General features: G+C 34.1%; 1 protein-coding gene across 6 annotated transcripts in view; it reads left to right on the top strand.

Moving 5' to 3' along the window:
- The window catches only part of DYNC1I2 (dynein cytoplasmic 1 intermediate chain 2), a 143,803-nt gene that overhangs the window by 106,688 nt on the left and 10,122 nt on the right, over positions 1-26,993 (top strand). For 5 of the 6 annotated variants that reach the window (XM_035007782.1, XM_035007779.1, XM_035007780.1 and 2 more), the window contains 9 exons: positions 2,463-2,578; positions 14,420-14,515; positions 14,729-14,891; positions 15,015-15,114; positions 15,605-15,730; positions 16,612-16,758; positions 17,121-17,234; positions 17,538-17,671; positions 18,555-18,699. In XM_035007782.1, coding sequence (XP_034863673.1) covers positions 2,463-2,578; positions 14,420-14,515; positions 14,729-14,891; positions 15,015-15,114; positions 15,605-15,730; positions 16,612-16,758; positions 17,121-17,234; positions 17,538-17,671; positions 18,555-18,699 — 1,141 coding nt within the window. Of the gene's footprint in view, positions 1-235; positions 296-2,462; positions 2,579-14,419; positions 14,516-14,728; positions 14,892-15,014; positions 15,115-15,604; positions 15,731-16,611; positions 16,759-17,120; positions 17,235-17,537; positions 17,672-18,554; positions 18,700-26,993 lie in introns of all 6 variants that reach the window. The other variant, XM_035007784.1, reaches the window with a different exon arrangement.

Raw genomic sequence — 26,993 nt, 5'->3', positions numbered from 1 at the left:
AATCTGAAAATACTGTCTTAACTAATCTGGGTTGTATGTTTGCATCTTTAACCACCTTCTGCTTATGACATGCACGAGAGCATTGAATGATACCTGGTGTTTTTTTCTACTAACCAGAACATGCGGTTTTTAATTGTGAACAGTATTTTAGCTTTACCTATTCATAGAATGTATTTGCTTGACTAACTTATGGCCTTTTTTGCTAACGCTTCATGGTTGTCCTACAACCATTTAGGACGCTGCATTGGGATACAGATCCATCAGTTCTTCAGCTTCACTCAGATTCCGATTTGGGGTATTGAATAGATTTTTTACCTTCCCTCTTTTATAATTAATTTGATTCTTTGTGAAATTGTCCTAATTTTATTTAAGTTTCTAATGTACATTATACAGTTAGGAAAAGGAAAAGAGTTAATATTTTACTGTGACACCTCATTTATCCTCTATCATTAGTGAAAGAAATATTTTATGTATCTGATTTTCTAGGTTCCCTAAGTTTACCCATTTAAGTGTCCAAAGTCCTTTGATTATGTCTATATTTTTGATGTGAAATTTTCTAAGCTGTATTACAAACTTCCCAGACTTTTTCTGATACGTATTCTACATATAATTGAACCTTTTCTGGGTTACTTGATATAAATATTAATTTATTTTCCTATATTAAAATTTCCTGATGATTTCTAAGGTTTTTAAGAGGAATAGAGCTGTTGGTCATCTACACTATGGCCCCAGATTGCTATTGATTTATTCTTTAATTCATTTATTCACTCATTTATTTATTCTAGTCTCCAATGCAAATTATGTTTGTTGCTGCCATTGTGCCTTACTCAGATAGTAATTTGGTAATTTGTACCTTCTAAATCATGTGACCAACACCTTTTGGAATTATGTCTAAAGTAAGAGTAAATAAGCCTTAAATTAGGGCACATAAGAAAAGTATATGAGCTTCTTGTACATTAACGGGAAGCTTCTCTGTTGGCTGCCCTGAGACTCCCCCCACCCCTAGTTGCTTCTTTATTCTCAGGAAAAGTGGCTTTTAGATAAGTGAGATATTACCTCCCTACCCTTCTACCCCTAAATCTTAGAGTATTTTGTTTGTTTGTTCTAATGTGATTTTTGTCTAATTAGACCCTATATGCAGCTAAGTTAGTGACTTATTCTTAATGTTCTTGGCTTGGCCTTTTTTTCCCAGATATGTGAGTGACTTACTTTTTAAGTAGTTTGTATCTTAAAATTCAGAATACAGTGTTTCTTATTTTAAATTTTATTCTTAGAATACAAGATTACTTCAAATCTGCTTAAGTTTTCCCATTTAATTCTTTGATTATGCACCTTTTTTTCTCTTTAAAGCTAAGATATTCCTAAAGTGGAAAACACATTAAAAATTTATTATAGCCCACATTTGGGACCTTAGAGAAAACTAACCCATTTAGTGTACTAATTTTATTATACTTTTTTGTATAGGATTTTGAAAATGTTTTATAAGAAAATAGTTATTATTACATATATGTATATATTTCAGGTATCCTGCTTGATATTCTAAAGTTACAGCAATGCTTTTATTAGATATCCTTTTAAGACAGTCTTATAATTGAGAACTTCTTTGGGAGCTTGTAAGCATACTGTATTATTTGATTGAGCATTTAGATATCTAATAAATCAAGAAAAGATCCTCCATATATCTAATAAAAGATATTTTTCTTTTGATCCATTTTCCTCAGCTATAATTCTCTTCTTCTGTTTGTCAAAAAAGAATGTATTCCCTCTATTTAAAACAGAAGTGACTTTAATATAAGTTTTATTGTATTCAAAATATCTGTTGCTTTAATCCAGGTGTAGAATATCTGCATTGTAGTTTGTCCGTATATGAATCAAGGACAGTACTGACCATTTAGAGATTAGAGATTTAAAAGTTTAAATATTTCATCTTAAAATCTAAATTGACTGAATGATTCTCAATTTCTGCAAAGTATAAGTAGAAAAAAGGTTTTCAACAGAAACTTATTTTTCATTCTTAAAGTTTAAGTATCCTAATGGTGAAGGAAACTAAACGTGGTCTGAGATCCATGTATCTGCCTCTTCAAAAAAGTTTGAAATCAATATCCCTTCTAAGAAGAGTTCTCATAACCAACCATATTTAGTAGTCCACTCTGAAATTCCTATCCTCCTAGTCTATTATTACCCACACATTTGCTCTAAGAAACTAAATTATTTGCCTTTTTAAAGTGAAAAACAAACATCTTGAATGATTCAGAAATATCTTGTTTTTGCTATCTTCTAAATTCTTTTGTTAAAATAAAGCCAATTCGTTGTTCATCTAAACTTTCTTGAATAAAATAGGGATTTAAATTACAATGTTAGATACACAATGTTTAATTCTTAATTTTCCAAAAAACATGGTTTGATGTAGTTAAAATGTCTCATTTGTTGTATTTAAAAACATTTGTCTTCACTTTATTTAGACGAGGACCTATTAAACTTGGAATGGCTAAAATTACACAAGTTGACTTTCCTCCTCGAGAAATCGTCACATATACAAAGGAAACTCAGACTCCAGTTATGGCTCAACCCAAAGAAGGTGAATATCTATCCTTAATATGATGATCATTAAATTCCCATATTGAATAAATAGATTCTTTTTTTTCTCTTTCTTTTTTGTTTTTTGGCATATTTTCTAAGGGAAACATCCTAAAACTAATGCTTTAAGGTTTCTGTATTGATGTATTTGTTTCTTAGAGTTTTAAACCTTTTTCTTTTAGAAGTTAATAAAAGTATAAACTGTATATATAGTTTTTAATTTTGTTGACATAAGCTTAAGTTTTTAATCTTCATTTTGTCATTGATATGTGATGCTTTAGAATCAGAAAAGCTTAGGAATGATCTATTTCTCGGTCACTGAGCACAATCCTTCCTAAAAGAATGTATCACACAGTAAATGAAACCATGTAAATTATTTTCTTTAGAGCATATGATATTCTGATATGCTGTCGTTGTTATCCATATTAATGAACACATCTAGACCTAATTATAAAACTTTTGCTTTTATGATCTAAGGGCTCTATTATGTTGATTTCATAAGCAGCCTTTAATTTGTGTGTAATAGAGAGATGTATACACAGACATTATATTGAATGTCAAGTCTTTTTATTCTTTTTTTTTTTAAGATTTATTTATTTATTTTAGAGAGAGAGAGAGAGGAGGAGCAGGGGCATAGGGCAAGGGAGAGAGAGAATCCTCAAGCAGTTTCCCTGCTGAATGCAGACCCTGACGTGAGGCTCGATTCCAGGACCCTGAGATCATAACCTGAGCTGAAATCAAGAGTTGGCCACTTAACTGACTGAGCCACCCAGGCACCCCAGGAGTCTTTTGATTCTTTTTTTTTTTTTTTTTAAGATCTTATTTATTTATTTGACAGAGAGAGACACAGCAAGAGAGGGAACACAAGCAGGGGGAGTGGGAGAGAGGGAGAAGCAGGCTTCCCGCTGAGCAGGGAGCCCGATGTGGGGCTTGATCCCAGGACCCTGAGATTATGACCTGAGCTGAAGGAAGATGCTTAACGACTGAGCCACCCAGGCACCGCAAGTCTTTTGATTCTTAAACCAGGAGTTACCATTTTTACATTGGGGACTAATTTTTATTTTTATTTTTTTTCTTAAGATTTTATTTATTTATTTGAGAGAGAGAGAGAGCACCATTGGAGAGAGGGGCAAAGGGAGAGGGAAAGGGAGAAGCACACTCCTCAACTGAGCAAGGAGCCCAATGTGGGGCTCGATCCCAGGACCCTGGGATCATGACCTGTGCTGAAGGCAGAAGCCTAACCGACTGAGCCACCCAGGCGCCCTGGGGACTAATTTTTAAAATCTCATCAGATAATGATTCAAGCATAAAGTTAATATGATAGTTCTTGTTTTTTCCAGTTAGGCTAATAAATTTATGTCACACATAAAAGAGATTTACATAATAGCCCTACTACAGGTCCATAGTTCCTTACCTGAAACCTTTGAAGCCACATATGTATTTGAATTCAGAATTTGTCAGATTTTAGAAAAGTTACTAGTAAAGTCTATGTACTGTAAGTAAACACTCCAGAAGCAACTTGGGCATTAATACTTTAGCAGCAGAAGATATGAGTATTCAAACTAAGTAAGATAAATAATGATTATCAATAGCTTTACCTCTAGTCATGTCAAGGTTTATCACCAAATGAGCTATGGATTTTAGAGTTGTTGATATTTTGCACTGTGGTCCAATAATAAAAATTCCTTTTAGCAGTCTGTGCATAAGGAATCTTTTTTCTCTTTGGCCAGGAAAATTTATTCTGGTTTAATTATGGAATATCAAACATTAAAACTTTGTTTATCAAATATTTAAATTAATTTATTTTAAAAATTTGAGTTTCATTACCACCTTTCTCCATTAAGGGGAATCAAAAACAATATTCATTTCAGAAAGCCCAGAAAATACAGGTAAGCAAAAAGGAGAAAAAAAAATCCTTGGAGCGCCTGGGTGGCTCAGTTGGTTAAGCATCCAACTCTTGATTTTGGCTCAAGTCATGATCTCAGGGTTGTGCGATCGAGCCCATGTCCCAGCATGGAGTCTGGTTAAGATTCTCTCTCCCTCTCTCTCTCTCTGTCCCTCCCGCACCCCCAAAAGAATCCTTGAAACCTTTAGCTGTTACCAAAGAAAATCTTTAAATTTTCATGTTTATATATACCTCAAAAGAAATTAGGATTATACCTATTTACAATCTATGTACTTTTTAACAACTCTCCTTTCCCTGTCCATTAAGGATGGAAGTGAAATAAATACCTTAAACTTTTCTGTTTACTTTCATCTTGTTCCCCAAAAAGAGTTGACATTATCATACATACTATTACACTTCAAAAAATTTGAGGAAATCAGGGTAACATTTTTATCCAGGTTCTTTTTTTTACTTGATCATGTGAATGTTCATTTCTGTGGATACATTTTTTTCATTCCTACTTGCTCCATTGATTGGTAAAATAGCTTTCACAGGAGGAAAATCCTCATCTTAACTAGAAAAAAAGTCACTGATGGTAATCATGAGACATAAGCAACTTAAACGAAAAAAAGGAAAGATGAAGTGTTGAATTAACAGTATGGAGAATACTGCAGGATTCCATAATTTCTGGAAAATAATATTTTATTAATCAGTATATTCAAGTATTTTAATGTCTGTCTTTCTGAAGCTACATTATTATATATGTTAACTCAAAAAAGTGAGCAAAATAGCCAAAATGAGGGCGCAGTGACTCATTTAAAAAATATATTAGGCTGGTTTTCTTCATCTAATAACTTGGAGATTTATTTTTAGTTATTCCATCATACTTATGCAATGCATTTTGGATTGTTTGAAATGTAAAGCATTCTGAAGCTATTTGGGGTAAGGCCTATCCTATTCAGTTTAAGTGAAGAATTCCTTTTTTTAAAAATAATTTTTTTCTAATTATTAGAGTAGTATATCATGGAGAATTTAGAAAATACAGAGAATGAAACTAGGCCACTATCTTCCATCATATACAAAAATAAATTCAAAATGGATTAAAGATTTCAATGTAAGACCTGAAACCATAAAACTCCTGGAAGAAAACATAAGCAGTAAGCTCTTTGACATCGGTCTTAGCCATACATATTTTTTTAGACCAGTTTCCTCAGGCAAGGGCACCAAAGGCTAAAATAAACAGATGGGATTACATTAAACTAAAAAGCTTTTGCGAAACCATCCACCAAACTAAAAGGCAATCTTTTGAATGGGAGAAGAACTTGGCAAATCATACACCTGAGAAGGGGTTAATATCCAGAATATATGAAGAACTTAGACAATATCAAAAAAACAACACAATTAAAAGATGGGCAGAGGATTTGAATAGATATCTTTCCAAAGAAGGCCTACAGATGGTCAATAGACACATGAAAAGATGCTCAAAATCATTAGTCATCAGGGACATGCAAGTCAAAACTATAGTGAGATATTAACCTCATACCTGTCAGATTGGGTAGTATCAAAAAGACAAAAAATAACAAGATTTGGTGATGTAGAGAAAAGGGAACCCTTGTACACTGTTAGTGGGAATGTAAATCGGCACAGCCACTCTAGAAAAGAGTATGGAGGTTCCTCAAAAAATTAAAATGGAATCACCATACAATCCAGCAATTCCACTTCTGGATATTTATCTGAAGAAAACAATCTTCGACCAATAGTTGAAGATATGGAAGCAGCCTAAGTGTCTGTAGATAGATGAATGGGTAAAGGAGATGGAATATTACTCAGACATAAAAAGAATAAAATATTGCCATGTGTGACAACATGGATGGATCTAGAGGGTATTATGCTAAGTGAAATAAGTCAGATAGAGAAAGACAAATACTGTATGTTTTCACCTGTATGTAGAGTCTAAAAAACAACCAAAAAAAAAAAAAACCAAGCAAAACAGAAACAAGATTCATAGGTATAGGAAACAAACTCTTGGTTGTTACCAGAGAGGGGGCAGACATTGGGGGTGGGTGAAATAGGTGAAGGGGATTAAGAGGTACAGACTTCCAGTTATAAAATAAATAAGTCATGAGGATATAATGTACAGCATAAGGAATATATTCAATAATATTACAATAACTTTATATGGTGACATATAACTAGACGTATTGTTAGGGTCACTTTGTCATGTATAAAAATACCAAATCTCTATGATGTATACCTAAAACTAATAGGATATTTGTGACAATTATACTTCAACTAAAAACAGAAAGGATATAAAGGAAATGTCATGATTCCATTGTGTAATAACCACTGTTAATATTTTGTTTCCAGTTTTCTAGAATGTATTTTTTCAAAAATTCCCTGTATATATACACACATAAATATATATATACACATATGATTTTATATCCTATTTGAAATGTGCATTTTTAATTGCTTATTTTGAGATGTGTGTAAATGTTTAAATATTAACATGTAACTTACTGCCATTGAACTAATTTGAGTGTATAGCTGTATAAGACTGGCATTTTTAAAAAAATTCTTTTTCCTATTTTTATTTTGTAAGTAATTAAAAATGTGAAAGATCATGATTTGTTAGATAAGCTGATGATCCAGAAGCACAAGATAAACTCTATTCTTTCCAGTTTTAAATTATTTGGGGCAAGGCTTTTAGCATTACCAAACTTTAGCTTCTTTGCCAGATTTTCTCTGGGTATAGAGACTGTTTCTTCTTCATTGCTGTAATGCCTGCCTGGTTGAATAGTGCCTGGCATGTAGTAAGAACATAGTATTTGGCGAAGGAATTAATTGCTTTTATCTACTAAGGAGAATGATTTTGCTTACTTGCATTGTTTATTGTCATGCATTTACTCTGGAAGTAACTACTAGGAATAGGTTATTTTCAAATGTTAATGCTACAGTATAATTATTGATGAAATTGGGTGAAAAAGTATGATTAGTCTCAGTTCTTGGTTTTAATATGACTATATCATATTCTAGTCTTTATTTGCTCTTATATCCATAAATGAAACCATTATAGATTCTCCTTAAAGCCTTCTTGAGTTCCATGTTGACAAACTATGTAGATACAAATGTGTTATTTTGTGTTCTATGTATCCCTCTGAATGCTTTGAACAAAATTGAACCTGTTAACATCTTTCAAATATATTATTTTAGCTATTCGTTTGTAATGGTTCTTCAAACTTTGTTTAAATTAATAGCTGAAAATTTTAACCACAAGGAGTGCTCACATATCAGGTACAGTGTGAAGCACTTTACATTTAATCTCTAATCCTCTCACCAAAACTGTAAGAGTTAACTATAGGTTCTATTTACACATGAAGAAGGTAAAACTCAAAGAGATAGTTTATCAAGGGTCACATAGCTGGTGTAGCTAAGATTCTAAACCAAGTCTGATTTTAAGGTGAGCTTTCTCTCTCATGCTGCCACTGAAGCAGCATTTTTGTGCTTTTATGGTACTAACCTATGATAAAAAATTCAATTTATAGTGTAATACAGTACAAGCATGGATACAGATGTATAACCGAAACAAAAGTTTTATTAAATAGCACCTCCCCTTCTCTTGTTATATTTCATTTTTAAATGACAAATGACCATAATATGCTAAATTCATTGGTTTAGTTAGACCAGTAGTTTGAAAAACACTTCGTTAAAGGATAGCGTGGTTTAATTAACTTATTTATTGGTATATCTGCATCGGGATAATATTTTATAGTAATTGTTTAAGATAAATGAATAAACAGCTTTGTTCTTTCATAGTGCTAAATATAATTTTTCTTATCTTTACTGAGCGAAGGTGAAAGTGACAAGTTAAGTGAACTCAGCCCAGTTTCTAATGAGTATGTCTGCGTCAGCACCACTACCTTTAAAATTTTCCTATGTGGACTAGACTTAAATGCTAATTTTTAAAGGTCCATGTTTATTCATTTGCAACCTAACAAGCATTCATGATTCTACAATTTTATTGAGTATATGCTATATATATGAAGGCACTAGGTCATCCTTTCTTTGTTTTTTTTTTGTTTTTTTTTAGTTATGTAAGTGAAGGAGAATGAGAAATTTATCCTGATACCATGGGGCCATCCTTAGCCTTTGAAGCTATTTATAAAAATGAGATCATTTCCTTTCTATATTATTATAATTATTTTCATGTCTAGGGCTCTTACCATTAAGTATCTTTTCCCAATTTGTGGAAGTTTTAGAAAGAGGGAAAGAGAAACCCTGAAATTAAGGTTTTATAATGAAAACACTTTGTGCTTAACTATACTTGTACTTATCCATTGCTTTAATACAGTGGTTCTCAAACTTAGCCTGGTTGGTTTCCATTTAAGAATTATGTAACAAACTCCAAAACTCACTATGAGACAAAATTGCTGAAATTACAATTTGAGTGTAGCAGACAGTAAATTAAACTTGGGTAGGCAGTGTAATCAGTGCAGGAGTAATATGAGTTACTAAATTGAAGATAAAAATTGGTCTTAGGCTTAACTCTTATCTTTCTACCATTTTTTTTTTAAATGGCTGAATCTTAATCTTTTAAAAAAGCAGTGGTTTTTATTCTGCCTTGTTTTTCTTTTTCACCATTCTAGCCATCTTCTTGCTTTCAAGTTTACTCTGTAAGTTGGTAGGACTGTTTCTGAACTGAGGTGCTTTGCTGTCTTAAAGCACCTACTGTGAAAGAAATTGACTAAGAACATGTGACCTCAGTCAATTTCACTCTCTGCAGGTAAAAAGCTTCTCATGGTGCCCACAGAAAAACTCCTGGAAAAGTTACTTTCTTCCCTTAGCTTTTAAAAGTCTGTTAACTCTTTTGAAAATGGCATTATTTTTTATCTACCTTTTCGGTATGGATTTTTGTTGTTGCTATTTTTAGATAGATTTTTAAAGAGGAAGAAATCCTATGTTATCTAATATTATCAGTTTATTTATACCTGAGGAAACTGAGGCCTGAAGAAGTTAATTGTGATGAGCCTGTGGTCACAGTGTGGGTGACATAGGGCTACAACCAGAACCTGGCTTTTGATTTCCAGTGAAGTGCAGTTCTTACACTATTCCAATTTCTTATCTGTGTGGAGTTTTAAAATTACTTTTGGTATTGGTTTAGTAGCCAGATATTTTTCCTTAGGAACATGTCGATTAGTATTTATAATGTATAGAAAAGTATTACATGTAAATAGCTCTAAATTTTTTCTTGCATGATCTTAACATTTGTCTGTAATCCATGCTTCCCAGGTAGACTAAATTTGGGCCCTCTGGTTAATATTACCTTTGTCCAAAATGGAATTTTTAAAAATTCTAGAATAAATAAGACCTATAAAAATGAGTTTTAACCCTCAGAGAATCTGTGAGAATATAAATATAATTGAAAATTAAAGCATTTCTTCTTAATCTTAAAGACTTTTAATCAGCATATCTGAAATTACGGTGTCAGAAAAATGTAATATTTATGAGATCATAGATATCAGGGTCTATGTCAATGATGCCAATATTGCCTAGATGAATCTGAATTTTGTATTAAAAAGACCATACAGAGAAACAAATTGTGTTAAAGTAAATGGTATAGTTGAAATTTTACTTCTTTCTTATTTTTCCCCCAAGTTAGCATTAGATCTGTATTCAAAATATTTCCTGATTTAAAAGACTGCTACATATTTTTGCTTGTTGAAGATCTAAATTATTAAGGAAATCCAAGAGAACTTGCATATCATTCTAGATATTTAAAAATATAAAAAGAATGGAGTCCATTGATCCATTCATGAAGCTTTGTCCCAATACAAGTTTCTCTTAATACTGATTTTAAAGAGTAAGGTATAAGTAGATGAAATTATGGACAACTGGATTGAAATGAAGTGATTTAAAATGATTTTGATCTAGAAAAGAAAGGGTTATTTTGAAAATATTAAAGGAAAACTGTTTATATCTAACTTATATTTTAAAATTAATGATTAAAGCATTTCCCTCTAATCTCATGAAAGATTTTGTGAAGTTATTCATAAGTTGAATTTTTGAAAACTAAATCATTTTTCTATACAACAAATTTTCTGATTTTTAGAACTTGGTGGCAACTTCCTTTGTACCATAAGTACTCAGGCTACTTGGTAAATAAGGAATACTCCATAGGACATTAAAACTATCTTAAAATACGGCACACCAATATAATGAAACTACATTTATAGACAACAAACATATTTTCTGAACAACATTAATGCACTAATGATGGGACTTGTTTTTCACTTGATAATGAGAATTAATCATGATAAGTGATAGATTTAAAAGTATCAGTGTTTAGTGAGGATTTCCTAGGATGTTGCATATTACCTGTTAAATGTGTTGTAACATTTTAAAATAGTTCAAAGTATACTTTGTGGCTTATTCTTGGCTTAGATGTCTCTTAAGTGTAATGTGACATACAGATGAGAAAACTTGCTCTGAAGACTCCTTCCTTCAGCTTAACAAAAGCCACCCATTTTACAGATGATTTAACCTTGATTAACCAACTCCATTGTAACAGATTATTCCGACAACTGGAATTTCACTCTTTGGTGTTATTTCTAGGTGCAGCTTAATTTACAGAGCAGCTTTTCTTTCCATCTCACCAAAATACATAACAATTTTGATGTTAACTCAAAGTAAAAATTCAGTGGTTCATTAAACCTAGTCTTAGCATTCATTGACAAGAGATTTGTCATTTTAAAAGTAACTGCTACTTTTATGCATTCTTTACTGCTCAGTTTATAACCTTAGATTCCCTGTCAGAGAAAGCATGGAGTTAACCACTTAGCATATTGCAATGAATATTCATCAATAAATTGATGTGACATGGCAGTCCCATTTTTCAGTCTTCCTGCTCTGTTGCATTCTTTTTCTGTTTTAAATACATTATAGTTTATCATGTAATAAGGACTAGCTTAGAAAATCTTCAGAATTATGATGATATATTTTTGATCATGTCCGTAGTCCTTTAGTAGCTGTCATATTAGTTTTTAAAAAGAGAGTGTATTTATTCAGAGGAACATTCTCTAATCTGGTATTACTGATGGGTATTTTTGCCAAATATTTGATATATATAGATAATTGTTTAAGACCAGCTTTATAATAAAAATACGATGTTTTGTAGTTTTTAAGAAGAGCAGATCATTTGTTTTTTGTTCCTTGAAATTTTATTTGGCTTAATCTTTTGACCTGTCATAGTTTTTAGATCAGTTTTTCATCCGTGTAGAAAGGGAGGTAGGTACATTAACTCTAAAACAAAATCCTGAAAACATGTATCTAAATAGTTGGTAATCCATCATTCAGCTACAACTAAACTGATCTATATGGGCAAATGGGCATAGCAAATGCCATATAAGAGGCAGATATAGATCACTGTCTAACATACTTCATCTACATTTTAAATTTTAGAAGGGAAAGATGGTCTATAAACAAGATCTTTTCTGTTAAATATGTAGATTATGAGGTCACTTGGCGCTAAAGTACTGACCATATGCATTATGACAGGAATTTGACACCTGTCATTGGAAATAGTACTTAGAAGCCGTATAATGCAACAAAGTTGAGGGAGGAAAATACAATGTGGCTAGGAGGCTGTAATTTATAATTCACAGTGCTCAAGAAGACCTGTCCAGGGTGTCTCAAAATCCCCCTCTTTGATTTTAGGATTTACATACCGTAAACCCTGCTAGTAAACAAAATTGGTTAGGATAACTGATAGCCAGAAAATGAAAATATATATATATTCTCAGACTTAATTTTTAATTTGTTTAAATATATCATTATTCTAAAAGTCAACCTCTGAGTTAAATGTAATTAAACTGTTTTATTACATTACACCTACAGGTGATTTTATGGTAGAATTTCATCATGTTGGAGCAGTACAGTATAGAATTGTCACCAGTTATACTGTTTTCAGATTAATAATCTGTTGTATATGAGAATTCATCTAAAAAGGAGTACTGTCTTTCTGTTTCTGTGTGATTATTTTGCCCAAAAAAAGCTTTCATTTTTTTAAGTAGCACAAAAGCTGTAATTGGCATGCTTTGTAAGGAAGTGTCAATGTGCAAGAGAGTGGCGATCACTAAGAATTCTTTTACGTGTTCTTTCCCCTTTGCACCACCGCCTCCTCAGCGGGGTCACTGAGATCACTAGCTTTTCTTGAAATGGCCATTTTCACTGGCAGGTGCATTATACCCTGTATTTTCAGATTGTTTTTCCATTCTGAATGTTTGGCAGGTTGATTGCTCTGGCTGCATTGACAGAGAAAGGGCTGACAAATGCGGTTGGGCTGGCTGAAAAGACAGTGATTACTGTTTTCCTTTGTGGCTGATTGAGGCCCTTGAAAGGAAAAATTTTAACCTTCACCATTTGGTTCAAAAGTATGAGCATATATTGAAATCATTCGTGCCATTTATCCTAGTTCTGTAAACTTGTCAGAACGTAAAAATCGCTCAATTTCAAGTAATGTAGGATTGGCATACGTCATTATCATTTTGATTAAGTTGGAGGTTGTATCATTGTGTGCATCATACAGTGTCATTTAAAGCTTTCTTTCCTACAGGTACAGCTATATTTTTATTGCTTATACTATAGACTTTGAAAGATTTTCATAGCTCTCCAAACCTAACACTATGTGTGTGGTTTGGCAGCTGGTGTGGCCTACAAGCTGCATTTTGTTTGCAGGGTAAAGGCTTATCTGTAGGCCTCCTGGAGTGTGGGTAATTGCACAGTCTCACCATTGGGGAGAGATGGGATTGGAAGCAGCCAAGCGGAAGAATGTTGTGCCATCCCTTTGCCACCTTGTAGCAGAAAGACACAATCCCAGCAGTGCCATCTGGTTGTTGCTATCTAGTCAGCTGGCCTGGCTGCTGGGACCATGACTTGGCAGCTGGTTCCCATCCTTGACCATTCTTTTGTGTATGGAGCATGTATGTGTGCTTTAGATAATTTTGAACATGGGTCAGGGAAATGACTATAAATAACAAGTCCCCTTATTGAATAGGCCCTCATTACTTAAGATGCACTCTGCTGCAGACGCCTGCTGCCATTCCCTTATAGACAAATGACACATCTGTTTAGGCAATAAAAATAAGCATTTTCGTCATAAAAATCTGTCTCAGTATATAGTAAAAGAGAAGGTATGCAGAGTTATATGCTCTATAACATTTTAAAGTAAGTGATTTTAAGTTAGTTCTTGGTTTGGAGAGGAGATTTAGTAATAAAGTCTTCTTATAAACATTGTATATTATCTCAATATATATTTTTGTTCCAAGTTAAGAAAACATTATTTTAAGTGCTTATTGCCACATCATGCAACGATAGATAATGAGACTTGCATTTAAAATGACAGAATAGAAAATGTGGTCTCATAGCTATTATCTTTAAAATCTGCCTCTCAAATAGCAATCTGAGAGTTAATGTAAGCCGTCTTTATGCCATATGAAGACCCATTAGACACTGATGGTTTCAGATCACAAGTAAGCAGCCAGCTCTGTAGGCTATTTTAGACATTTGATTTTCTTCATTCTACAGCATTAATGTGTCAGCATGCTACATAAAACTATGCAGGAGTTGCATGTTGTTCTGTCTGGAATGATAAATGCTTGCAAGCTTTTAGAGATTTCCATGAGGAATTTGTCCTAGTTGCTTATATATCTTAATTCAGTTTACGTGCTACAAAATTTGGAATGACTGTTAGAGGTACCACATAGGTATATATAAACACCAAGAAGTTCCACTTATTTCTTTCTTTAAAATTGTGTTGATAAAATTCATATTATTCTTGTTCTGTCTTATCAGTGGTTTACTTTTGTGTTTATGTAAAGTTAGTTGTGTACCTTCTGAACTGTTGCTCAAAAGTTCAGTTATTTTCATAATAATTTTTGTGTTTTTCTGTTTTTTTTTCAGATGAAGAGGAAGAAGATGACGTAGTGACTCCTAAACCACCTATTGAACCCGAAGAAGAGAAAACTTTAAAGAAAGATGAAGAAAATGATAGTAAAGGTATCTTAAAGAATTAACTTTAAAAAATTTTGTTCATTCTTATTAAAATTTTTTTGTTATTTATGTGTTAAAGTAGACTACAATGCTCTAAATGAAAGAGGTGAATCTGGTTGGAAAAAAATATGTGGCATTCATTGATCCAAACTGATAGTGAATTGACAGGATTTGACGGACGTAAATTAGACTGACTTCAGGAAAATATTTGTTTTTCAGCTCCCCCTCATGAGCTGACTGAAGAAGAAAAGCAACAAATCTTACACTCAGAGGAATTTTTAAGTTTCTTTGACCATTCTACAAGAATTGTAGAAAGAGCGCTTTCTGAGCAGATTAACATCTTCTTTGACTACAGTGGAAGAGATTTGGAAGACAAAGAAGGGTAATGTTTAATTGCTAAAATTATGGCTTTAGCAATGTTACTTTAAGGTTACTTAAATTACTTTCAGATCAAGAGTGAGAAGTTGTAACATGATCTTTTTTTGGATTTGGTTTTTTTCTGTAGAGAGATTCAAGCTGGTGCTAAACTGTCATTAAATCGACAATTTTTTGATGAACGTTGGTCAAAGCATCGTGTTGTTAGTTGTTTGGATTGGTCATCTCAGGTAAATTGTAACAAAATTGGTTACTCATTTTTAAATTAAAATTAACAAGAACTTTTAATTATGGAGACTTTGTGTAATTAAATCAGTGTGTGTCATTTAGAGTAATAATGGATGATGGTTCTGTTATTGTATTCATTTTATCTTAAATACTTTGGAAGAAAGGATTGGAAACATCATGTAATTTAAAACTCAAGATTGAATTTATGCCACAACCCAGGTTTACTAATTTCAGTTGCTCACCATATTCTTTGGTTAAAATTGCAATGTGTTTTAATAAAATGTTTTAATGTTAAAACACTTTAAATCAGTAACTATACTAATTTAGAGTTTTACTAACACCCCAATAATCGTAACTCTCGTGACACCTTTCTTGGGGAAATGTTAAGTATTTGTATTTTCAAAATAATTTGATAAAAATAGTTGAGTCACTAAGAGTGTGAAACATTTCTTATGCGTAGCAATTTTTTCCCCACTTGATTCTTGTGAGCAGTATCCAGAGCTACTCGTGGCTTCTTATAATAACAATGAAGATGCTCCTCATGAACCTGATGGTGTAGCCCTTGTATGGAATATGAAATACAAAAAAACTACCCCAGAATATGTGTTTCACTGCCAGGTAAGATGGTGTTTTAACAGTCTTCCCTAAGTTTAAGAATTCATTAATGAATTTAGACAAGTGCCTTTTTTCTTTTCTTGTCAACATAATGATTTCATTGGATTGGCATTTACTAAACCACCTCATATTTGCAAACAGATGTTAACAGAAAACTGAAGACTTTTCAGTTCAACATGATCAGACTTTTGTAGCTTTTCTGACATCTCTTATATTTAATCACACCTGAAGTCCTTTGCAGTTGTGATTTTCTGTTATTGTGATTGATTATATAAAAGGAATCTTTTATAAAATGTCTTCTCTACAGGGAGTTTCTCATGAACTTATTTGCTGAAAAAACAATTAGACGGTCAGCCCACTGAATTACTTATACATGGCCTGAGGAGTTGGAACTAAATAGTTTTAAATAGAAACATATGTTTGAAGTAGGAAACAGATGCAGATTTTTAAAGTGAGTTTAGTGGAAGGTTAGAATTTGCGAGCCTTTTCTAGTTGCATAAGTTATCTTTTAATAATCATAATTCTGAAAAAAATGCTTAACTGAGTCAAAACTAGCTTATACTCTGTTGTCAGATTACTGTTAGAGCCAGTTGTCTTTTGATTTAATACTGTAATCAAACAAAATAATTTTTTTGCTTTCTTTATAAATTGTTTGAATACATTTATGTAAACAATCATTACATTTGACTTAAGCAAAAACTATTCCAAAGCTATATTTTTATATTCTGAAATAAGATGAAATTTTTAAACGAATTAATTTACTCTCTTTATAATCTCTAATACCTTACAATAAAAGGGAAAACGTTTGTGTGTAGATTTATTTTTATAACTTATCAGGCTTCTTCCATTTGAACCTTAAGTATAGAAATCTTACTTATTTACAGTCAGCTGTGATGTCTGCTACATTTGCAAAATTTCATCCAAATCTGGTTGTTGGTGGTACATATTCAGGCCAAATTGTGCTGTGGGATAACCGTAGCAATAAAAGAACTCCAGTGCAGAGAACTCCGCTGTCAGCTGCTGCACACACAGTAAGTAGTAAAGAGGTTATTTCCATTAGACTTCTGTGCTGCTTCACCATTAAATGCTTAGTAGTGTCCATCAGAGTAGTCTCAGAATGTGTTTCCTTTGATGGATGAATTCTTCATCAGTTGGCCACCAAAAATAAAGGCCTTTTTTTTGTATTTTTAGAAATCTGTTTTATTAAAAACTCATCTATCTTCTGAGACAAGCTTTTATTAATTAACAGAATAGCATCAAACTTCACATTAAAAATACCATCAAGATATGAGACTGTTTTGATGTGAAACAGAATACCTGTGATTTTAGTATAAAAATGGTTCCATCTTTTTGGCAAAATAATCTCAGAAAATGTCTTTTAACATCTCTTTAGCATCCAGTATATTGTGTAAATGTTGTTGGAACACAAAATGCTCACAATCTGATTAGCATATCTACTGATGGAAAAATTTGTTCATGGAGTCTGGACATGCTTTCCCATCCACAGGTAGGTTAAACTTGGAAAACTGAAATTTTGAGACAAATGTTATTCTTTAAGTCCATGTAAATCCCAGCTTATGTTTTTTCATAAATGTTTTATAATAGTATTATGATAACAGCTTATAAATCTAACCTGTTATAGTTTGTCATGAGATACTTTATTTTCAAACCTACTTCATTTAATCAAAGTAAATTTGTATAAGTATTATAATAAAAGAATTGTTTATAAACCAATTAAAACTAGAAATGTTTCTTAGAAAATTAAAAGTTGCAAACTTAGAAAATAATTTCCTCAATTTTTTCTACATAGGATAGCATGGAATTGGTTCATAAACAGTCAAAGGCAGTAGCTGTGACATCTATGTCCTTCCCTGTTGGAGATGTCAACAACTTTGTTGTTGGGAGTGAAGAAGGTTCGGTGTACACAGCATGCCGCCATGGCAGGTAAATCTAAACTGGAATTTGCAATTACTTAAATTTCTTCCTTTAATAGTCTCATTAAAACAAATTGCCCCTTGTTTAAGTAGAAATTTGTCATAGAGCCACTCATTATTTTTGACAAATTGTATTTGAGTTCAGGTATATAAAATTAAAACCTAAATACTTTTTAAAATAAAAAGTTATTTTGGATCATGATATGTTCTGGATCTTACGGGTTGTGGTGTGCTATGGTTTTGTATGTATGCATGTACTCACAGAAGTTAATGGTAGGAAGTAGCTTTCAGCAGTTGCAAATATAATATGCACATGCCACATACTGACCCTTAAAGTTGTAAATAAGATTTTCAGCCGTTTTTCCATTTTGATTTATTTGGACTTTGAGCTTTAGTTCATCTTCCTGATAATTGTGTAGTAATGTCACGTACACATTTTGAATTGACTAGTATTTCTCCTGCTGTTCAATCTGTTTTGAAATTGCCTAGCTGTACCTTATCAATTGCTTCCTTAAAAAAGAAAAATGGAGTGTCCAGATTTCATCTCAAATACAGATCACCTTCACTTCAAAGCTTTTGATATAAAAATAGTAGCCCAGATTTTCTCTCTTACGTATAGCCTCCCTTTGTCTCTATTCCATCACCTCAGATAATTGGACTTGTGAGTTGTATTGTCAACAAGCATGTTTATGGTTCAAACTGTACTTACTGTTTTAGTAGTGTTACCAAATCTGGATTGAGTAACACTCAACATAAGTTACTCTGATGTGTTATGAGCAGAGTTAGGTTGGTTGAAATTATGTAAAAATCTGATATATAATCCTTAATAAGATGTATTTATAAGCAGTCTACTTCCAAGAGATTTTCCTAATATTTTCACTTTTATGAAATAGCAAAGCTGGAATCAGTGAGATGTTTGAGGGACATCAAGGACCAATTACTGGTATCCATTGTCATGCAGCTGTTGGAGCAGTGGACTTCTCACATCTTTTTGTCACTTCATCATTTGACTGGACAGTAAAACTTTGGACAACTAAGGTATCTAAAAACACCAGATGGCTGCTCATTTCCTTGGGTTTCTGACACAAGGTGGTGCTCTAATACTACACAGGAAAGGCGACAAGCTTTCTAATAGCTTAGAATGATTCATTGATAGATCAAACCTGCTAAGAAGTGATACTGAACGTGAGTGAGCCACTGGATGTTGTAGTTTTTATAAAAGTGTGCTGACAAATATGTTAACCCCACGTAACCAAAGACCAGTCTTCCCATTTCAGGCTCTTAAAGCACAGAACTGTTTACTCTGAATTGAGTTCAGGAAAAAGCACCTGAGTATCTCTCATAGCACCTTACATAGCTGTGTATAGCCCAGCACAAAAGCCATACATTTGCTCTTGGAAGAGCTTTTAGAGGCTGCAGCGGCTCCCGGAGCTGCTGGAAAATGGAGAAAAGACAGATAATGGATGTACAATAAGTCCTATACAATAAGGCTATAATAACAAACTTAAATCATTACGGAAATATTGTTAAAGGCAGGGATGAATATATATTTTTGTTTTCCATAATAAAAAAATTAGGTTTTTTTTGCTTTTAATTAGCTTCAGTTATTTGAAAAACCTACTATGTTAAAAGTGATTCCTGATCATCTAGCAATTCCAGATAAATGTGACATTGCCCTGCTCCAGTGAAAGTCTCAAGGCAAATCCAAGTAGGGAATGTTACTTCTTGTGATAGGCCTTATAGTTTCATTTGACCCCATATTAAATTTAAGAAGCCTTGACTTTTCTGTCTGGCTTTTCTGCAGTATTACATTGTAGTTGGCAAAGCTGCATAATCAAAATATCAGATTCTATTTAAATGAAGTTAAATTTTAAGCTGTATTTTTTCATGTTTCTATTTGCCTTACTCTAAATGTTGACTTTTTGAATAGATTACCATGAGACAGAGTTTAGAAACCTTATTTGGTTCTTCAGCTTCTTTGAGGAAACCTAGTGGTCTTAAGAGATGTTCTTTACTGTTACAGTGAACTCATATTTATATATCAAAGGTTGGCCTCAGAAATCTGGGATGGACTTACTGTCCACTCTTGTTCTTTCATGATGCTTTCTTTCAATGTAATATGAAGTGAGTTAGAAAATTCTGCCTCTAAAAGCTTGCCTTTTAAATTTGAGCATTTTCATGTTTGGCATTAGTGAGCATAAAAATAGCACTTAAGGCTAATGAAGGAAATATATAGAAAAGTGCTTAACACAGTGTCTAACATGTAATAGGCACTTAGCAATGTTCACTTCCTCTTTCATGGGGATCAGACAGAGCCCTGAATGCATTTAATCAATCATGTTTTCTTTCTTGGATTGTTCTTGAATTTTTGTTTTTTTTAATGAGAGTTTTCAGTGAAAAAGTGTAGAAGAAGAAGATTCTTACAACCGTAAGCAAAGAAACGTATAATCTAGCTCGTAAAACCAAAGCAAGGTGTAGAATAGGAGAGATGAAGCCAACTATTTCTGCATAGGCTGCAGGTAACCATACAAGTAGCTATATTTCTTGATGTGCTTTCACCTTGGTAGTCCTTTATATAGACACGGAAGACATCTTTGTTAGGTTGTTGGCCAGCTTCCTTTTTCAGTAATTGAAAAGAATCTTTTATAAATTTGTAGATTTATTTTAATGTCTCAGGGCTTCACTTGCCAGTCTTTAGCTTTAAATTTGAGGCTTCCATCCTTGCATATATTACCAGCAGGATTGGAAAGTGAAGAATTCCTCTTCATTGCCTAAACAAGAACAGAACTTATGTCTGTGATAGCAGACTGATTGATGCTTGCTTTTGTGGTACTCACACAGCTGGTTGATTGGTGGTTGGTATTTTTTGTTCTGGTATTTTGCTGTATTTCAGCATAGAACTGCCTTCTGAATAAGAATGACAGGAAGACATATCTCTTTCTTTGCTAGTTGAGCTAGGCATTGCTTCCCTCTGTGTGCTTCATTTATTCATTCAACTGTGATACGTGTGTCTCCTCCCTCCACACACATACTCATGTACATACCTCTCCAGTGTTAGTGGCCAAAGGATGAGCCAACAGAGAACAGAGTGTTTTTATACATGTTTAAGGGCCCTCTAAAACTTTATCAGAAGATTATCTTTTATTCTAATTTTTCTGCACACAAGTAATTCTCTATGAAGGCTAGAACAGCAACAATCTGCTGAGTAAATATTTTTTTATTCGGTTATATCATGGCTCCCAGTGTCACTGTTTTGATCTTGGATTTATACTTCATGGTACTTGTGTTGCTGGTATTTATTTCTACCCTGCCAAAAAACCTGATAGAGTCTCTGTGCTCTCCAACACAATGGTTATGAATAATAGGCAGGTGATTTTTTTTTTTTTTTTTGGGTTTTTTTTTTTTTTTTCGGTAGTTTGTGGGTTTTTTTTTTCTTTTTTCTTTATTTATTTTTTTGAAGTTTATTTGAGGGAGAGCCGGGGGGTGGGGCAGGGTGCGGTGGGGCAGAAGGAGAGTAGGAAGAGAGAATCTCCAGCAGATTCCTGCTAAGCCTAGAGCCCAACACGGGGCTTGATCTCATGACCCTGAGATTATGACCTGAGCTGAAACCAAGAGTCAGTCTTTTAACTGACTGAGCCATGCAGGCACCCCAGGAGGCAATCTCTTTAGAAACATTGTTCCAATTCCATTTTAAGCTTTTTAAATCAGTATCTTCACATTCGTGAATTTAATAGACTTTAAATGTTTTTCTTTTTGGCCTCTACTTTTTTAAGGGTTTTCTGACTCAGGGGATTGAGCCCCCATAAACTAGAAGGAACGAGTTACTAAAAATTGTTGTATCTTTGTATCCTTTAAGAGCTGGCTCTGCCCTAATAGCAAAACAAGATTTCTCCTGTTTCAGAAAGGGGAACCCTTCTATACTGTTGGTGGGAATGCAAGCTGGTGCAGCCACTCTGGAAAACAGTATGGAGGTTCCTCAAAAAGTTGAAAATAGAGCTACCTTATGACCCAGCAATTGCACTACTGGGTATTTACCCCAAAGATACAAAATGTAGGGATCCAAAGGGGCATGTGCACCGCAATGTTTATAGCAGCAATGTCCACGATAGCCAAAATATGGAAAGAGCCTAGATGTCCATCGATAGATGAATGGATAAAGAAGATGTGGTGTATATATATATACAATGGAATATTATGCAGCCATCAAAAAAATATGAAATCTTGCCATTGCAACGACGTGAATGGAACTAGAGGGTATTATGCTAAGTGAAATAAGTCAATCAGAGAAAGACAATTATCATATGATCTCACTGATATGTGGAATTTGAGAAGGCAGAGGATCATAGGGGAAGAGAGGAAAAAATGAAACAAGACGAAACCAGAGAGGGAAACAAACCATAAGAGACTCTTAATCTCAGAAAACAGAGGGTTGCTGGAGTGGAGGGGGGTGGGAGGGATGGAGTGGCTGGGTGATGGACATTGGGGAGGGTATGTGCTATGGTGAGCACTGTGAATTGTGTAAGACTGATGAATCATAGACCTGTACCTCTGAAACAAATAATACATTATATGTTAATAAAAATAAATTAATTAATTTAAAAAAATAAAACTGCCAGCAATATTCTTCACAGGTGCAAAAAAAAAAAAAAAAGATTCCTCCTTTTTCTCCCTTTTTATAAGTTCTCTAAAAAAATCCCAGAAATCTCAATTTGACACTGCCTCAAATTTAAAGTAATCTACTTCTGTAGTCAGTGTCTACTTTTTGCCTAGTCAGGAATTTATAATGCAGTGACAGAGTTCTGGGTCATCAAATTGTTTTCATGACTTTTTTTAAACTCAGTTATTTTTAGTAAAGAATATAAACAGAGGTAGAAGATTTTCCACATTTTGGTAAAGTTTATACCAACCAAGACATGGCTTCTAATATATTTGGAAGACACTATTACCTTTCAAAATGCCAAATTTGAAAATTCACAACAGAAGTACTTTGGCAGCCCTGAAAAATGGTAGGAAGAATGCGTGAGGAGTGAAACTACTGGAAGGTAACCAGAGGATTCTGTAAGAACTTGATTAGGGGTAGACCTGGTAAATTAGCTTAATGTCCTACCATATTTAACCATACTTGTTACAAATTACTTTGTAATAGAATTGTTTAGTTGGGACCAATATATTTTCATGTATGTACAGTATATTCTAGTCTCAGAACAAATGCCTGTCAGGACTCTATTTACAATTAAGTGTTGAGGTTAAAATCATTAATGGGGTAATTTCTTAGAGTAGGTAGTTTTCAGACTTCAGTAGTCTGTATACACCTTAAATTTTTTTCACAATCTCTGATGTCTTAAATCCTCTTTTATATTTTAATAGCTTCATTATTTAACTCTCAGAGAACACCAGCATTTAAAACAGGGTTAAAGAGATTCTCCTAATGCTTGGAATAGCAACTGTTGCACGTACTAGACAAGTTCAAATGAAAAAATGCTTCGAATTTGGAGTGTTTCTTGGGGAAGGCTGGGACCCGGTCCTCCATGTTAGCATTTACTATAGTAACCTGCTGCTGGCCAGTATCCAGACTGTTCTTTGCATATTCGGAAACTTACTCTTGTCAGTCTACTAGAGTGATTAGCTAGGGAATGCTGACTGGAACTAAAGGCTTCTAAAACACTGATATGGAGAGGGTCAATTTATTAATTTAACAATGAGAAACAACTGCCAGAAGACCCAGATACTCATGCTGGCCTGACCAGCTCATTGTTTCCCTGTAGACAACTCACGTGGGAAGCCAAATTATAATCAGAAGATTGCTTGGTGAGCAAGGAATTGGAACAAAAGAAGTTTTCTAATTTGAATGTTTAATGGCATCAAGCAAAGATAGTGTGATTCATTCATTTTCACATGGAGATAGCCTTGCCATGGGTGGTAATTCTTAGAATCCATTGGCTGAGACTCTCTCCTGGACAATGCTTGAATTGAGTACTGTCTTCATTTTTCTTTTAAGACTCTGCTTCTTTGTATTTCCATTGCTTTTAATAGAAACATTCCTTCTCAAAAAGTTCATATTTTCAGTCAGGTTATATAGGAAGATATTTTTGACCTTGGAATTATTTCTTTTTAAAGAGATTCTGTTGGGGCGCCTGGGTGGCTCGGTTAAGCATCTCTCAGGTCATGATCCCAGGGTCCTGGGATCTATCCCCGAGTTGGGCTTTTTGCTCAATGGAGAGCCTGCTTCTCCCTCTCCCTCTGCTGCTCCACCTGCTTGTGCTCTCTACCCCCACCCAAAATAAAATCTTTTTTAAAAAGACATAAATAAGTTTAATCTAATTTGCATACAACTTGTTTCATATTTTATAAAAATGGAATCATATAATATTATTTGTGGCTGGCTGCTTTTGCTTATTAACATTATGCTTGTGAGATTCATTCATATTGTTGAGTAGAGCTGTAGATTGTTCTCTCGGTTATATACTATTCCATTATGTAAGTATATCACAATTTATCCATTCTACTGCTGATAGTATTTGGGTTGATTCCAGTTTGGGGCTGTTATGAATAGTGCTGCTACTAGCATTGTTTATACTTCTATAAAGTTTACCCTCTGGGGCGCCTGGGTGGCTCAGTCGTTAAGCGTCTGCCTTCAGGCTCAGGTCATGATCCCAGGGTCCTGGGATCGAGCCCCGCACTGGGCTCCCTGCTCAGTGGGAAGCCTGCTTCTCCCTCTCCCACTCCCTCTGCTTGTGTTCCCTCTCTCTCTGTGTCTGTCTCTGTCAAATAAATAAATAAAATCTTTAAAAAAAAGAAAAAAGTTTACCCTCATGAATCCCTTGTAGATGTCTTTTTGATGGACGTAAGCACTCATTTCTATTGGGCATATATCTAGGAGTGAAATACTTGGCCATAAGATATGCCTACATTCTGTTTTAGTAGATATTGCCAAACAATTTTCCAAAATGGTTTTACCAGTTTGTAATCCACTGGTAGCATATGAAATCTCCCTTTGTTCTGCAGCCTTCTCAACACTTGATATTTTCTACCTTTTTTTCATTTTAATAATTCTGATAGGTGTAGTTGCATTGCATTGTGGTTTTATTTTGCATTACCTTGAGACTAATGAGGTCAAACACCTCTCATGTGTTTTTTGACCATTTTGTGACATTCCTGTACAAATATTTTACCCATTTTTCTGTTGATAACCCCTTCTTTAGAAAATTATGTAGGCCAATATATATGCTTACAGAGTTGAGCATGTGAACATGATTTTGATTTTGAACAACTGTTTTAAGTCCTTGATTGGAGACCACAAAATTGTCTGAAAATGGGATGTTCTTGAAGAAGTACACTATCACCTCAGGAATAATATACCTTAGCCTGGTGGCTCCTAATCATGGTGTGCATCAGAATCACTAGTGCAGCAACACCAGAAACACTGATGAATTGTCTGATGGGTGTGGCTGCATGTGGAATTTAAAAAGCTCTACAGATGAATGCGATGCCCATCCTACGTTGAAACCCACTACTTCAGAGTGAGACTTCATTTGGTATTGTTGCCAAAGAGAGTTATAGAAAGTAGTGATCTTGAGAGGGGAAAAAACCTCTTAGTTTCAGTTTCTAGCTTACTTTTAAGTTTGGTGAAAAATTTCTTAATTACAAGCAAACAGTTTTGGCTATTAAGCCATGCTCTTGACATTTACTATAATATCTGAATGAAAATTTTAAATATTTTTAAACTCTTTTTTATGAAAAATTCCAAGTAGATATAAAATCAAAGAGAAGAGTATAATGAAGCCATAGTACCCAATACCTAGCTTCCATAGTTATCAACACATGACCCGTCTTGTTTGAGACAGTTCATGTACATTCCCTCCCTACCCCTGGATTTTATTTTATTTTATTTTTTAAATATATATATTTTTTAATTTATTTGACAGAGAGAGAGAGAACACAAGCAGGGGGAGTGGGAGAGGGAGAAGCAGGCTCCCCGCCGAGCAGGGAGCCCGATGTGGGGCTCGATCGCAGGACCCTGGGATCATGACCCGAGCCGAAGGCAGATGCTTAACGACTGAGCCACCCAGGCGCCCCTTTACCCCTGGATTTTAAAGCAAACCCAGATAGGTTATGTCATCTACAAATATTCAGTATGTATCTCTAAAAAATAGTCTTTTTTTTTTTAAGATTTTATTTATTTTTCTGATAGAGACACAGTGAGAGAGGGAACACAAGCAGGGGGAGTGGGAGAGGGAGAAGCAGGCTTCCCGCAGAGCAGGGAGCCCGATGTGGGGCTCGATCCCAGGACCCTGGGATCATGACCTGAGCCGAAGGCAGACGCTTAACTGACTGAGCCACTCAGGCACCCCTCTAAAAAATAAAGTCTTAAAAAATAGCTATGAGGGGCGCCTGGGTGGCTCAGTCGGTTAAGCGACTGCCTTCGGCTCAGGTCATGATCCTGGAGTCCCGGGATCGAGTCCCGCATCGGGCTCCCTGCTCGGCGGGGAGTCTGCTTCTCCCTCTGACTCTCTTCCCTCTCATGCTCTCTGTCTCTCATTCTCTCTCTTGCAAATAAATAAAATCTTAAAAAAAAAAAAAATGATTAAAAAAAAATAGCTATGATACTCTATATTACACCCCCCAAAATAAACAGTGATTTCTTAGTTTCATTAAATAGCCAATCAATGTTCAATTTTTTTTTTTTTTTTACTATTTGTTTGACCAAGATCCAAATGAGGTCCATATATTTGCAACTGACACATCTTTTGAATTCCTCTCTTAAGATAGGGCTTCCTTCCCTCTCTTCTTGCTTCGTTGTTGTTGAAGAAGAAACCAGGTTGGTTGTCCTGTTAAGAGTTTCTCACAGTCTAGATTTTGCATTCTTACTGTATTGTTCATACTGCTGTGTATAGTTGTTGATTGTTTATACTTCTGTAAAGAAGAGTTTACCCTCATGAATCACTTGGTATCTCCCTGTCCTTATGTTGTTGTCTCCTCAGTTTTTTTGGTCATCTGAAGCTCATTTTGCAGTAGCGTGCTTGTGGATGCATTATTCTCATATTCACAAGAGCCTATTGGGTTACAGAGGTCAGTTTGGCTGTATGTAAAATCCATGACTTACGCTGTTTTTTTTATTACCTTAAATATATTATTCTGTCGTCTTCTGGCAAAAAGCATTGTTGTCAGAAAGTCTGATGACAATCTGATTTTTTTTTCCTTAATTGTGACCTGGTCTTACAAAACTTGGGTGATCAAATTTTTTTTCTTTTTCTTTCTTTTTAAAGATTTTATTTATTTGTCAGAGCACAAGCAGGGGGAGCAGCAGGCAGAGGGAGAAACAGGCTCCCCGC

This window comes from Mirounga leonina, unplaced genomic scaffold, assembly GCF_011800145.1.
Source record: "Mirounga leonina isolate KUSES-001 unplaced genomic scaffold, KU_Mleo_1.0 Mir_151, whole genome shotgun sequence".
Lineage (NCBI taxonomy): Eukaryota > Metazoa > Chordata > Mammalia > Carnivora > Phocidae > Mirounga > Mirounga leonina.
This window is presented reverse-complemented; position numbering and strand designations above follow the sequence as displayed.